Genomic DNA, 13,308 nt, shown 5'->3' with positions numbered 1-13,308 from the left:
AAACAAAAATATTAAAACTAATTCTTTTGTGGCTATATTGTAATTTAGTTTTTGTATTTGTAGAAAAATGGTCATCTATAATAAATTTTGCAAGAAAATTAGTGAAACACAAATAAATTTGACCATCAAAATAATAAATTTAAATCATTTGTTGAAAAAAAAAAGTAAAAAAAAAAAATACGTGTGAAGATGATCAAATATACCCAATATGGATTATATTTTTTTTCAAAAAAAGAATTAAAAAAATATATTACAATTAATTTTTTTCACTTATGTGTAGAGGAAAATGGTATATGTGAGTCATTCGTATAATAGTAGACATATATATGTGTCACTTTCACAACGAGAAGTATATCAGCTCTAAATAGCAAAGTTGAAGGGTATATCAGACCTATTCCCTTAAATTAATGAGATAGATGTAATGTGACTTATTTTCTTTGACTTGGAAATGATGTGTCATTCATATTAGATCGAGTGAGGTAATGACAATGACAAAGACAAAATGACTTAAAATTCGAAGTTTGTTCGAGCATAAGTGTCTAGTTGAAACTTTGTAAAGTAGAAGAGTCCAAGTCACAATCTAAGTCAAGGCGTTATATTGGATTGCTTTCTCATTGTTCTCTTTTTTTGGGGTTTAACATTTAAGGGCGGGAAGCTAACTTCTCTAAACCGCCGGCGAGGAAGAAAGGGAGAGAGCGAACGGAGAAGAGAATGAAGTTCGCTGTAAAGGCATGGAGCAACGGCAAAGCTCGATCTGGGATTCTTCAGCTAGGAAGCTGTCCTCATAATATTGAGACACCTGCTCTCCTCCTCACAACTCGTAAAGGCTTGCCTGTTTACATCCCTCCTGATCATCTCCCTTCCCTCCCTTCCCCGGATTCTAACCTCCTCCATTTCAGTCCTCTTCACTTGTAAGTTTTCCTTGCTTATCTCTATGTTTCTACTTTTTCTCTTGTTATTATTTTGCTATTTGTCTGAATCCATTGGGTCGCACACAAGGTGTTTGTCGTTTTGTCCATGCTGTAAATTTGTTATAATTAAGGTAAAGCTATGTAATATACTGTTTCTAGAGGCGTACCCACGATCAGTGGCGGAACAAGAAATTTTATTAAGGGGTTCAAAATTTGAGAAGTAAACACACGAACTAGTGGAAAGGGGTTCGACATCTATTATACATACCTAAAAAATAATTTTAACCATGTATAAATAGTAATATTTTTCGCCGAGGGGGTTCGGATCCCCCTCATTATATGTTGCTTCCGCCCCTGCCCGCGATTTGAAGATTCTGGCTGCAACAATATTATCTTAATTTGGGCATTAACGAAACTTTATTAATGAATAATGTCGTATTGGATTGATCACTAATGGCTTGAACAATATTGAAAATATTAAATACAAATATATAGACCAAATAATGGTCAAGTGGGTTTGTTCGTTCTATTGAATGATCAAGAGTTAGCAATTTTAATGTTCTAAATAAGCCCCCTTTGAATTCAAAGCTTAAATAAAAACAATAAAATGGGGTTCTATCTGGGATCGAACCCTGTTCGCGTTGGCAGGTGTGTAGGCTTGTACTAGTGGTATCAAGTGCCCCTGAAACTTATATGAAGTTTCTGATAGTTTCTCGAGATAGATATACGTATATATACATGATTTTTTTTAAGTTAACGGGTGCACCTGCATCCCACCTATACGTGTGGGTCCGCCTCTGGCTCTTTTTCTTATTTCTTCAAGAGAAATATTAAAATAAAGTATTACCTCTCTATTAGTTGTAGTATTAGATAATGTGAATCATAGTCAGAGTTTCAAGTGCAGTTATTATTCAATTATAATAATAATTTCTAAATACCTAGCCCCAAGGAAATGATTTTGCCCGTTGAACATCATTTGGATGGCTTCGGATTATTTGCATGATTTCATATGCCTTTGACGGGATTTGATTCAAAGAATCCATCATGTATATGAGGGTTTCACTAAATACAAACCTTATAAAATATAGTGTCCCATGATGAAGATCAACATAAATAAGGTAAAAGGTCTATTCTAAGAAAAGAATGTTGGTCTTTCAACCATAGAACCTTTTTTGTGGTACAATGGAAAATAGTAAATAAATTTCCTAAGATCCTTCAGAAGCTGTATGAACTCCATTCCGTTGATTGAATCTTTACATACTAGTAAATCATCATCATGCTTATAATATTCATTTGCTAGAAAATTTGCTTGTAGAATCAGTTAAACCAAGCTCTAGGAGATTTTCAATTTGTACAAGGCTTTCTTTACTCTGCATACCTTTCCTTGACTTTGTTTAGTACCTTAACCAGGAGGAATCTCCATGTACACCTCTTTTTCTAGGTCTTCGTGAATAAAGACATTCTTCATATCAAACTGTTGTACCCACTTAAGATTAGCTGCATCTGACAAAAGAATTCTAATAGTGTTTATTTTTGCAACAAGAGAAAATGTCTCTTGATAATCCCACTCCATAAGTCTGAGTAGTGTTTATTTTTGCAACAAGAGAAAATGTTTCTTGATAATCCACTCCATAAGTCTGAGTGAATCCCTTAGTCATCAATCTTTCTTTGTATCTATTGCAACCAACCAACTTTTTGTCTGGTGTTGATGTGAAAAGTTCCCAAGACTCACTCTTTGATAAGACCTTTATTTCTTCAATCATAGCTTGCTTCCATTTAGAATCTGCAAAAGCGTTCCTCCAATTATGGGGAATATAGATAGAAGAAATAGACAAGGCAAAGGCTCTATAGGAGGGAGACAAAGATTAATTTTTTTTTGAGACTAAGGTAACTTTGTATTCAAACAAAAAATCTATAATCCAAAAAATGATGAATTGAAAACTTTCATTCCACATAGTGGTGAGCACACCCCCAATTGGGTACTTTTACAAGTTCCCTATAAAGTCTACTAAATGTCTAAATCTTCTGTCTCCCCTACCAATTCTTGTTTACACCAAAACAAATAGAAGGCTTATACACTTCATCTTAATCTTCTATATTTGATTCTCTGATCTTCAAAACACCTAACATTCCTTCTCTCCACAAGGTCCACCATATACAAGCTGGTATAGTCTTCCACCAATCTTCTTCTCTCCCTCTTTTCCCATCTCCCGACAACTATTCATCAACTCCAAGGTTGTCTTGACTCTTGGGCATCACCCAGCTAACTCCTAATATGCACAGGAAACTATTCCCATAGGCTTGTGGCAGTATTGCAATGGAGAAACAAATGACTAGTGATTTTTGCTTCCTGCTCATACATTAAAACATCTAGAACATATCTTCCATCAATATTTTGAGCCTTTTGCGCTTTATCCAACAATGCCTCGCTAATGGACAGTCCCTCTGTATCTTCTCCAGTATTCTCATCCTTTTTTTTTCATTTTGTTTGTACTGATTAGTAGCCAAAACATCATCCGCTTCCTCAATTTTATCATCCGTCAGAGTATCTTTAGTAATTCCATCTTTCATCCTCTTAGTACTTCGATGTAGAGATTCACTTTCATTCTTTGGAAGTTCTTGTCTATTAGGATTCTTTTTAGCCTTATTCATTCTTAGTTATCAGACAAGCAACACACACACAATGAAGGATATCCAACAATTGAAAACCAGCAATTTTAAATCTATAAAAGCATAAAGAAGAGGAGTTGCAGAACCTTGCTTGCTCTATAGCTCGAGGAAAAACAGAACATATGTGCCTCACTGTAGTCTTCCAAGTTCCAGCTGTCACTATTCTTCTGGATTAGTCCATCAAATTGCCGCTAGATCTGTCAGAGCTTATATCTTGAGAAAGAAACAGCGGAGTACAGTTCCTTGTTTGGTCAATGCAATCTGGAAGACCCAGATCCATGCAATTCAGAGTTGAAGCTGAAATATTATCCCAATTAAGCTCTGATCTACCAAATATCATCCAGCAATGAAATCGATAGGTGAATCGCAAGAGATCTTGGAATTAGGTTTTGGACATTGAGTGAAAGAAAAGGCTGGTGGAGCTCTTAGTGTGAGTTTGAACTTGGCTGTAATCTCACAAAGTGGGTTATTCTGCTCAAAGTTGGCTGCTGGAATCATTGATTTGGATGATTAAATGCTAAGGAGTAGGAAATCCTAAACCCCTATTTCTAGAGAGAGAGAGAGAGTCTCCGCTCGGCCCCTGATGTATCTAACTGAAAACTTGGATTTCTTTCTATTAAAAATCACCTCTGGCTGTAGTTCTAATGCCTGCTTTTCTCTTTATGGGGCACAACATCATCATTTGTTAAAAGTTGACATTCTTCTTCTTCCTGTTCTTGTATGTTACACAACACATACGTTTTCCTCTTGTAATTGGAGCTGAAGCGTTTAACCTTTTAGATGAGGTGATTCACACAACTCAGCTTTGTCTAATTTCCTTTTTCTAGCTTGGAAGGCATTTCCCTGAAAGCAATCTCAAACATTGGAGGTCTGCACCCATTGCTTGGGTTACATGATCATATAATGGTAGCTGTGCCAAGGGATTCTATTATATCTATTCCAGACCATGACAGTACTAACAGGATTGGAGCTTCTTTTGAAACTCCTTGTGGTCGTATGTTGGTAATTTGTTTATTCTTTTCTTTCTTATTTATGTTTATAATTATAATTAGACCACCTTCTTGATTTAGTGCCATCACCCCAGTTATGATCCATTTTCTTGTATTTTTCCTCCCATCAAGTTTATTTGTTCAATGAAAATTTTTCTTTGCCTTGCTTGGCAGATTAAGCCTGCAGATTACATGGAAATGATTTCATCAATGAGGCCGAATTTATGGGCCACTTTAGCTGATGAAGTTCCTGCTTGGGCTTCTGAAAAGAGGAACAAAGCCTCAGTTGAACGTACATTAAAATGGCTCGACGAATGCATCACTTCAAACTCGGTAGGCATGTCATACTGTCTATTTATCTATTCTCTGCTTTGTTAGCACTGTGTATGCAAATATGCTTAATTACAAGCCTGAGTTTGATGTCATATGCAATGTGAAAAGCATGCAGAGATGCCTATATAGGCTTGTCTGTGGAACTTCTATTGCTGGTTGAACACCACTTCATGGCAAGAAGCAATAACTCAAGAGTTCCTTTTCTGTAAAGTACCTAAAGTGGAGGTACATTTATTACAACATTTCCATAATCTGAACATAGGACAGCACAATGTACTCATCATTGTATTGGTGAATTTTTTTTAAAAAAAGGGAACTAATTTGATTTGTCGTTCAAAGTCGTTAACCTTTCTGTTCTTTCTAATGAGATCATGCAGGCACTTCCTCTTTTTCTTTTTACTTCTTTTTTAACCTTTTGTTCTATGTGTCATCTTTGCTGACTTTTGTCACACTTAATTGGTTGGTCGTTGTAGTGGAGATATTTATGACCTAGATAACAACATGCCATATTAAAACTGAAAATATGAGTTGGATGAAAAGTTCAATCCATAACTGAGGGGCATATAAATAACTTAGGAAGCTAATGCACTTAAAGTTGTTTCTAGAAAATTTTGATTGGGTAGTAGTGTTAACGGCTTAACCTCACAAAGTGTTGAATATTATTTCAGGGTTTAGTAAAATTAGTTGATCAGACCAGGATTAAAGCAATGCTAAATAATTAAGCTACGCTGTGCTGATAAACCTCAAAATATTATTTCCTAAACTAGTTTCTTAATCATAGGTAAATGCTGTAATGAAACCAAATCTGCTGATTCCTTTTTCCTTTGATTGTTTTCTCTCTGTTTTATGGGAAAAGAAGGAAATTTGAATTAGCAAGAACTTTGCAGTTAACGCTATCAACATGTTCTAATTTCTCATTATAGAACGAGGTCAACATAGGAAAAGAGAAGGCCCTTTCATGGTGTGATCAAAGTTAAATCAAGTTATAAAGTAAGGGATTGAGTTCAAATAAATGAAATATCATTAATTGCATGTTATGTTTTCATTTGAAAACTAGTGTGTGCGTATCTCAAGTTCTTTAAATTTATTTTCGTTGATCAAATCATAAGTTTGAGGAAATGACTCTTGATTTACTCCTCTCAGGCATTGAAGAAAATACATTTAGGATAATCTTGTAATCTATCTATCTCTTTGGATATTTTTTATGATTGAGTTTTGAGTAAATGAAATATCATCAATTGCATGTTATGTTTTCATCTGAAAACTAGTGTGCGTAGGTATCTTAAGTTCTTAAATCTTAGCTTTGTTTTCATTGATCAAATCATAATTTCAAAGAAACAACTCTTGACTCACATTTTTAAATCATTGAAGAAACAAGTATTTATCAATTCATAATTTTAGAGAAATGAATCTTGGCTTACTCCTCTAAAACATTGAGAAAATTCATATTAGTTTAATTTTGCATTGTCTTTTTGGATATCTCTAGGTTTTCAACCATACAGGAGGAACTTCCTTTTCCCCTGAGTTGATTTTCGATAGCTATATGCCTATATCTTGTATCATTGTAATCTTGTTATTGAGTTCTGTTTTTTTGCCTTTCCAGTCTTTTGTTCAATTGAACTTTATAAGTTCATTTTATCCAATTGAGTAACTAGTCACGAAAACCGTTTCTGAGATATATTTTGTTTCTTTGCTATTGTTTGTTTTCTTGGAAGAGGGGTCCTGATTATATTCGTCATGCCTTAGAGACCAGATCAAATTTGAGAATCTTCCTTAAAATTGTGAAGAGATGTATTAGTTATTTGATGAACAAAAACATATCTTTTTATAGGTGCCAAATACAATATACATACAATATTTCAAAGCAGTTTTCAGAATAGTATCACTGAAACAATTGATGGGTTAATTTTGGTGAAAAAGATATGGTCACCTTGATATCGGTGGAAAAGCTTTCTGGAATAGTAGCTGGAGAATAGCCAAATGTTGGCTGGAATAACTTTAAACACTCTCATGCATCTTGATTCCTTAATAATGACAATGGTTTATATCAACACTTGGAACCTAGCATATGCACTGTTGACACCTTTCTTCAAGTTTTAACATGCCAAGACTATTTAAAATATTCTTCTCAAAAAAAGACTATTTAAAATATTCAAGTTATCTACATCCTGACCTCGAAAATTGACTTTCCTCCTATCTATTTCAAGATTTGCTTTCCAATGCAACTCAAGAACCAAGTACCTCACCAATCAAACTAAGAGAAATCAGTACATACACACAAATAAAATTCAAATGTAATTTAAGGACTTACATATAAGAAGAATTTATTCTCTCTCACAAAGAAAATCATGTACCTCCCGAGGTCGTACTATGCTTGCCCGTAGTGTAAGACTTGACTAATCTAAGCCTGCCAAATCTAGGATCAAGTTGGACTTCATAGGTTGTAATGTAGTCAAAGGGATGGGTAGAATATATTTAGGGAAATAGTGACTCAACCCTCCTAAGCTTCCCTTCTTCCCATGCTGTGTAATTTCATATTGGACTTAATACCATAAGGGGTAGGGCTGTAGGGTACTAATCTATTGGACTTAATTAGTAATCAGCATATTTGTTTCGTGTAGAGTTGAATATAAGGTACAAAAATTTGGATTTTCAAAATCCGAAGTCCAATTCATAATCCAAACCAAATATCTAAAAAGTTTGGATTTCGGTTTGAATTTTGTGTTAACCCAAACTATGCCCACCCCTACTACACATTTAGTAAAAAATTTCAATGATGTGAATGGCACTGCTTGTAGCAGTGTATCTGCCTTGCTGGTCATTAAGTATTGCACTTTTCTTGCAATATGTTTTAGGAGGGTAGTTTGTCTGTTGCCTTGGTCATCAACAACATACCTAGCGAAATTCTACATGTTGGGTTTGGGGAGGGTAGAGTGTACCCAGACCATACCCCTACCTTGTGGAGGCTGAGAGGCTGTTTTCGGAGGACCCTCGGCTCGAGTATAACATATCAAAGTAGGTATGAAAAAAGGAAAACGACAGTTAAGAAAACAAAGTAACTAATAAGGAAACATTAACAACCACAAAATAGTGTGATAACCTTAACACAAAAAACAACAGATGAGTGTGATGCCTTGGTCATGTATATATATTAATAGAATGTAGTCAATGCCATCTTGCTAACGAGGTACATTCATTCTTCCTGTTTGTTCCTTCTCCTATTTATTTTTCTCTCTTTTTTTCAAAAAAAAAAAAACAATTAATTCCTGGTGTTGTTAACCCTACCAAGTATATTGCTACATAATCTCATCAAAAAGTGTTATAACTGCTGAAGCGTAGACAGACGGAGCAGTGCTTGGATCTGTTGTTGGAGGCTCTAGGGTGGAGCAGCGCCGAAGTTGTGCTCAAGAAGTTGCTAGGAGGAATGTAGAAGGTTTGTTTACTCTCTTCAAAGTCATATACTTCCTTGCCACTATATTGGTGATTGCAACTGAAATCCAATCTGATGAGTAACAGCAAAGTCTAGTCCAAAAAACAGTTAGGAAATGTGATATTTGTAAGTGAAATGAATCTTAACTACTTGTTAAAGAATGACAAAAGTCCCACATCGGTGGTTAATGAGATGGGTGGACTCCTTATAAGGTTTGGACAATCCTCCTCCCTTTGAGCTAGCTTTTGGGGTGTGAGTTAGGCCTAAGACCTAATTTAACATGGTATCAGAGCAGGGCCCGTCTCACCCGATGTTGGGGTCCCCAAAATCAAAATTGTCCACGCACCAGATGCTAAGCACTGGGCGTGAGGTGTCTCACCCGATGTTGGGGTCCCCAAAATCAAAATTGTCCACGCACCAGATGCTAAGCACTGGGCGTGAGGTGGGGTGTTAAAGAATGACAAAAGTCCCACATCGGTGGTTAATGAGATGGGTGGACTCCTTATAAGGTTTGGACAATCCTCCTCCCTTTGAGCTAGCTTTTGGGGTGTGAGTTAGGCCTAAGACCTAATTTAATACCACTTGTTAGGACTGAAATAAGCAGGTGTAATGCGGAAGCTAGCAAAGCAAACCTCGAAAGACCACGAGTAAGAAGACAAACGAGAAACACATCAAAAGAGACAGATTTAACGTGGTTCGGTCAATCAACCTACGTCCACAAAGGAGATGAGCAATCCACTATAAATATGAGAGTACAAAATATGGAGAGAAACAACCTCAAACAATTCACTCTGAATACAAGGAGGTACACAAAACTCTCCCCCATAACCGCAACTCTCAAAACCCTAGGACTACATTGTGAATGCTAATTAAGTTAGAAGGAACAAACCTATATTTATAGAGTTCTAAAACCTTTCCTACAAGAAAAGGACTAGTCAAAATATTAAAACCTTTTCCTAAAAGGAAAACTTATTTATGGTAAGAAATCAGGGCAAATAACCCCAACAAATCTCCCCCTTGGCCTGAATTTCTGACAAAATAAATTTGTCCACCTTCTTCACATAATCTTTAGGATCTTGCATCTCTTCTCCATAATCTCCTCCATCAAATCTACGTCTCGACACAGAGAACCTCTCTGAAACAATTTCTCCAACAAAAATCTCCATTACTGTCAAAAAGGTTGCGACTAGAACTACACCCGCCAAGATGAACACCCATCTGTAACCTAGTTCCATCATTGAACCATGGCTCTGATACCATGTTAAATTAGGTCTTAGGCCTAACTCACACCCCAAAAGCTAGCTCAAAGGGAGGAGGATTGTCCAAACCTTATAAGGAGTCCACCCATCTCATTAACCACCGATGTGGGACTTTTGTCATTCTTTAACACTACTAAATAAATCAATTAGAATTTCTATTATCAAAAGTATTAGGCTTTTTCTGTGACATGACTAAACTGATGTTCAACGGTGTTGGAGAAACGTTCTTTTGTTTCATAAGTATCTTTATATCTGAAAACATCTTGCCTACACTGATGAACTTCCTTTTACTTAAGTTCCTTTCATGGAAAAGACTTTTTGACAGAATTAAGTCAAAGCATCTACCAGTGAGGGGATCTTGGTCCATTTTGATCTGCCATCTTTTGCAAGTGATTCTGTTGTTGTTAGTTTTTAAACAAAGGAACTAGGGAAATAACAGAGAGAAAAATACTCTGAAAAAAAATATTGCAATGTGGTCAAAGGAAATTGTTTTATTAATAACTCAGAGACATACACTCTATAGCTGCAATTCCTAACTAAAAAAATAGAAAAATATGCTAATGACTTATCTGCAAAATCAAATCACAAAAAATAGGAAACTAATTCCTGAATTCACTTAACATAAAAAGAATTTAAAATCCTAAAAGTTAGCTACCGATAGATTTACTGCAAATCTTTTAGAGATAATTCAGTTATTTATTTATTTTTGCAATATCTAAAACATATTTTCAACCGTTGTGCTGAAGTTCACTTTAGTTAAATATTCAAATGCCTCTTAGCTATGTATTTGTTTGTTTGGTCTCTTGAAAATATCCTATTAATTTCAGAATGAGTTCAATGCAGGTTTTTGGATTGGAGGATTTGGATTAGGGGAGAGCATGGAAGAGCGTAACCCCCTCCTTAATGCTGTTATGGTATGATTCTCTCATGATATTTCTGCTTTGTCCTTTTTCTTTTAGTAGGAAATACTTTTGCTTCTACAGAAGTCTTGAAATGAATATGGAAGGCAAGACAGGCCCATCACTGTTGTTGAACTTACTTAATGAGCATAAAGACTAGAATGATCATAAGATATCTTGATAAGCAATTTTCTTTAGGTCTATTCCCCGTAAACTTATCAAGAGATCTGTTGATTCCAACTTCGGAACTTCATAGATAACAGATCCTCCCTTCTACCTTTCTCCACTTAAATACTAGGGTTCACCAGCAGAATTCAAACTCATCATGTGTTTCTACTGCCTATCGCATATTTCGTGCTCGATTACTTTTGCCATTGAACCAAACCCTTGGTGCTATTCCCCTATATACTTTTAGGAGCTCTTTTGAATACTTACACCTTATGTAATGTAAAATGTAAACTGAACTCAGTTCGACTCGAATGCCACATGAGGATTATATTTTTATAAGGTTTTTAGTGTATTTGAAGGTTCATATCAATAGTTTTACCTATGTCATCTCTCTTGAATCGGGTATGTATAGCCAAAGTGGAGAGTCCATAACATGGATTTTTTTAATATTAGTTGGATCATCTATAGTCCTGCATTGTTGGAGTAGTTTGGTGCTGGTACTTCAAGTGGCAATTTGCAGTACATGTGAAATAGTTGTAGGTGGTTGTGTTGTGTAAAATTTCCTTTATAATCACCTTTGGGTCCATAAGTTGCTAATCTTCATTCAGTCTCTTCACTTGAAGGTCAATGTTCGTGCTAACTTTATATTTTCATTTTTATTACAGCCTTAAAGTTGACAATAAATGTTAGTTTCGTACAAATGGGCTTCTCTAAGTTATGTTTATGTGTGGGTGGGTGGTGGGGGAGGGGGGGTCCTTAATGTCTTTGGTAGGCTGTAAAATTTTGTACTTATTGCATACAGTGGAAAACTCAAGCTTATGATGTTACTGGTTGCAGGATAGTTTACCTGAAGAAAAGCCACGTCTCATAAGTGGCCTTGGACTACCAGGCAAGATGCTTCTGTCACTCATTCAATGCTGCACTCACAGAAACATATTTGCATATAAATGCATGTCAACATAGTGATTGATTTTGTGTTTGAAAAAGAGAGGAGTTTGTTTGTTATAGCTACTTAGTAGTATAAAGAAACAACTTCAGTATCCACCAGATTCAACCCACTTGCTTTCTCACTGTGAAAACTGTTGGATATTTGAGTTAATAATTGTATTCTTCTTGTGGCTGAGTGGATTTACTTGTTTTCTCTACAGAAGAGGTCTTGCAAGGTGTTGCTGCAGGTGTTGATTTATTTGATTCCACGTAAGTGCTAGCTCAGGATATTGGTGTCTCCTTTCCTCTATATCTGAATCTCTTATAGCGCAATTGTGACATTGGATTTATTTTTTTCCAGTTACATCTACCATCTCACACTAGGAGGCTTTGCTCTCACCTTTCCACTTGAAAGCATAGAGAAGCAAGTAACTAAATATCAACCAAATAGTAATTCAGGATGTGATGGCACAAAGATAAATTTGAAAGGAACAGTGTATAGGTAAGTCCTGTTCATCCTTCATACTTACTGTGATATTTGCTATCACTGAAATTTGCAACATACTGGCATACCTACAATTGCACTCGATGTTCCTATAAGTGATAGTATGTAATCTTGCTATGTCCCTCAATAAACTTGGCTTTAGGGCCCTTCTGGGGTGGCTTGTTCTGGCAAAATACTTGGATGAAGTTCACTGATAATGCAATTTGTGTCCTCCATCTCCATCTGTTCTCGCAGGAAGGATACATCTCCTATCGTCGATAATTGCAAGTGTTATACATGCCAAAATCATACAAAAGCTTACATCAATCACCTTCTCAATGTACATGAGATGCTGGCACATATTCTGCTGGAAATGTATGAAGCTCTCTGTCTTGTTCTCTGGCTCTGTTGTCATGTCTTCACGATACCTAATGTTAGCTTGTCTTTCATTTCCCAGGCATAACACACATCATTTTCTGGGATTCTTCCGCTCTATCAGAGAGGCAATTCACGAAGGAAAATTCGAGCAATTTCGACAGAAATTCATAGGAAGTAGGCATGAACATATCTTTTCTGCTGCTTTAAACGTCTAACTTGATATTTCTGTGCAAGATTAGATTTAAAGCACAGCTTTAAGAGAAAAATACTGGTTTTTCGTTGACATCTTTTCATATCCCCTGACTGCTGTGCTTTTTTACTTAGCTATTTAAACTGCATGAAGGTAATTTTACATTTTAAAATGATAATAGATTAAAATAAACAACTACACAATGAGTTTTTGGTATGGAGGAAAACAAATTCACATTTGGTTGGTCAAAATATTTTTTCTAAAAAACATGTTTTTAAAAAATAAGCAGAACAACTTCTCTAATGGGAGCAAGTAAAATAGTTTCATAAATGACATTTCAAGTTCATCGTCTCTTTTCCACCCTTAAACCTTAATGACCCTAACATCCACTCCCGACCCTTGCTCGTCACCTTACTCTCATCCATAGTACTTTTCTAGATTACATATAAATGTTTTAGAAGCAATAATTTCTTACCAACCAAACATAAAAGATGCTCATTTCTTAGAATTTTTATTATTTTATGTTTTTTTTTTCAGAAAAAAAAGTGTTTACGGCTTGGCATCTATCATTTTTTTAAAAAAAATATAATATTGTATTACTCTTTCCTAGGAGTTTTCACCATTTTTGTTTTTCTTGATGACTTGAACCCATAATTCTAGAATTAGAGGT

General features: G+C 35.5%; 1 protein-coding gene across 1 annotated transcript; it reads left to right on the top strand.

The window, feature by feature from the left end:
• Positions 1–630: 630 nt before the first annotated feature.
• LOC125823555 (uncharacterized) lies at positions 631–12,682 on the top strand. Its single transcript, XM_049502916.1, has 10 exons — positions 631–911; positions 4,409–4,583; positions 4,745–4,903; positions 8,243–8,336; positions 10,436–10,506; positions 11,497–11,548; positions 11,808–11,856; positions 11,948–12,088; positions 12,326–12,445; positions 12,528–12,682. Exons 1-10 carry the CDS (start codon positions 712–714, stop codon positions 12,661–12,663), a joined length of 1,197 nt encoding a protein of 398 aa, XP_049358873.1. The 5' UTR covers positions 631–711; the 3' UTR covers positions 12,664–12,682.
• The last annotated feature ends 626 nt before the right edge of the window (positions 12,683–13,308 follow it).

This window comes from Solanum verrucosum, unplaced genomic scaffold (genome assembly GCF_900185275.1).
Source record: "Solanum verrucosum unplaced genomic scaffold, falcon-dt-bn FXZP01000012.1, whole genome shotgun sequence".
In the NCBI taxonomy this organism is placed as follows: domain Eukaryota; kingdom Viridiplantae; phylum Streptophyta; class Magnoliopsida; order Solanales; family Solanaceae; genus Solanum; species Solanum verrucosum.
The sequence above is the reverse complement of the archived record's forward strand: the minus strand, read 5'-3'. Positions and strand labels throughout refer to the sequence as shown.

What these genes read in the sequence shown, in the direction of transcription:
- LOC125823555 (XM_049502916.1), top strand. Translation starts at nt 712, where the DNA reads ATGAAGTTCGCTGTAAAGGCATGGAGCAACGGCAAAGCTCGATCTGGG. An exon ending in TGCTAGGAGGAATGTAGAAG is followed by an intron (nt 8,337 to 10,435) that starts GTTTGTTTACTC and finishes AGTTCAATGCAG; the next exon opens with GTTTTTGGATTGGAGGATTT. An exon ending in AAGTGGCCTTGGACTACCAG is followed by an intron (nt 11,549 to 11,807) that starts GCAAGATGCTTC and finishes TTTTCTCTACAG; the next exon opens with AAGAGGTCTTGCAAGGTGTT.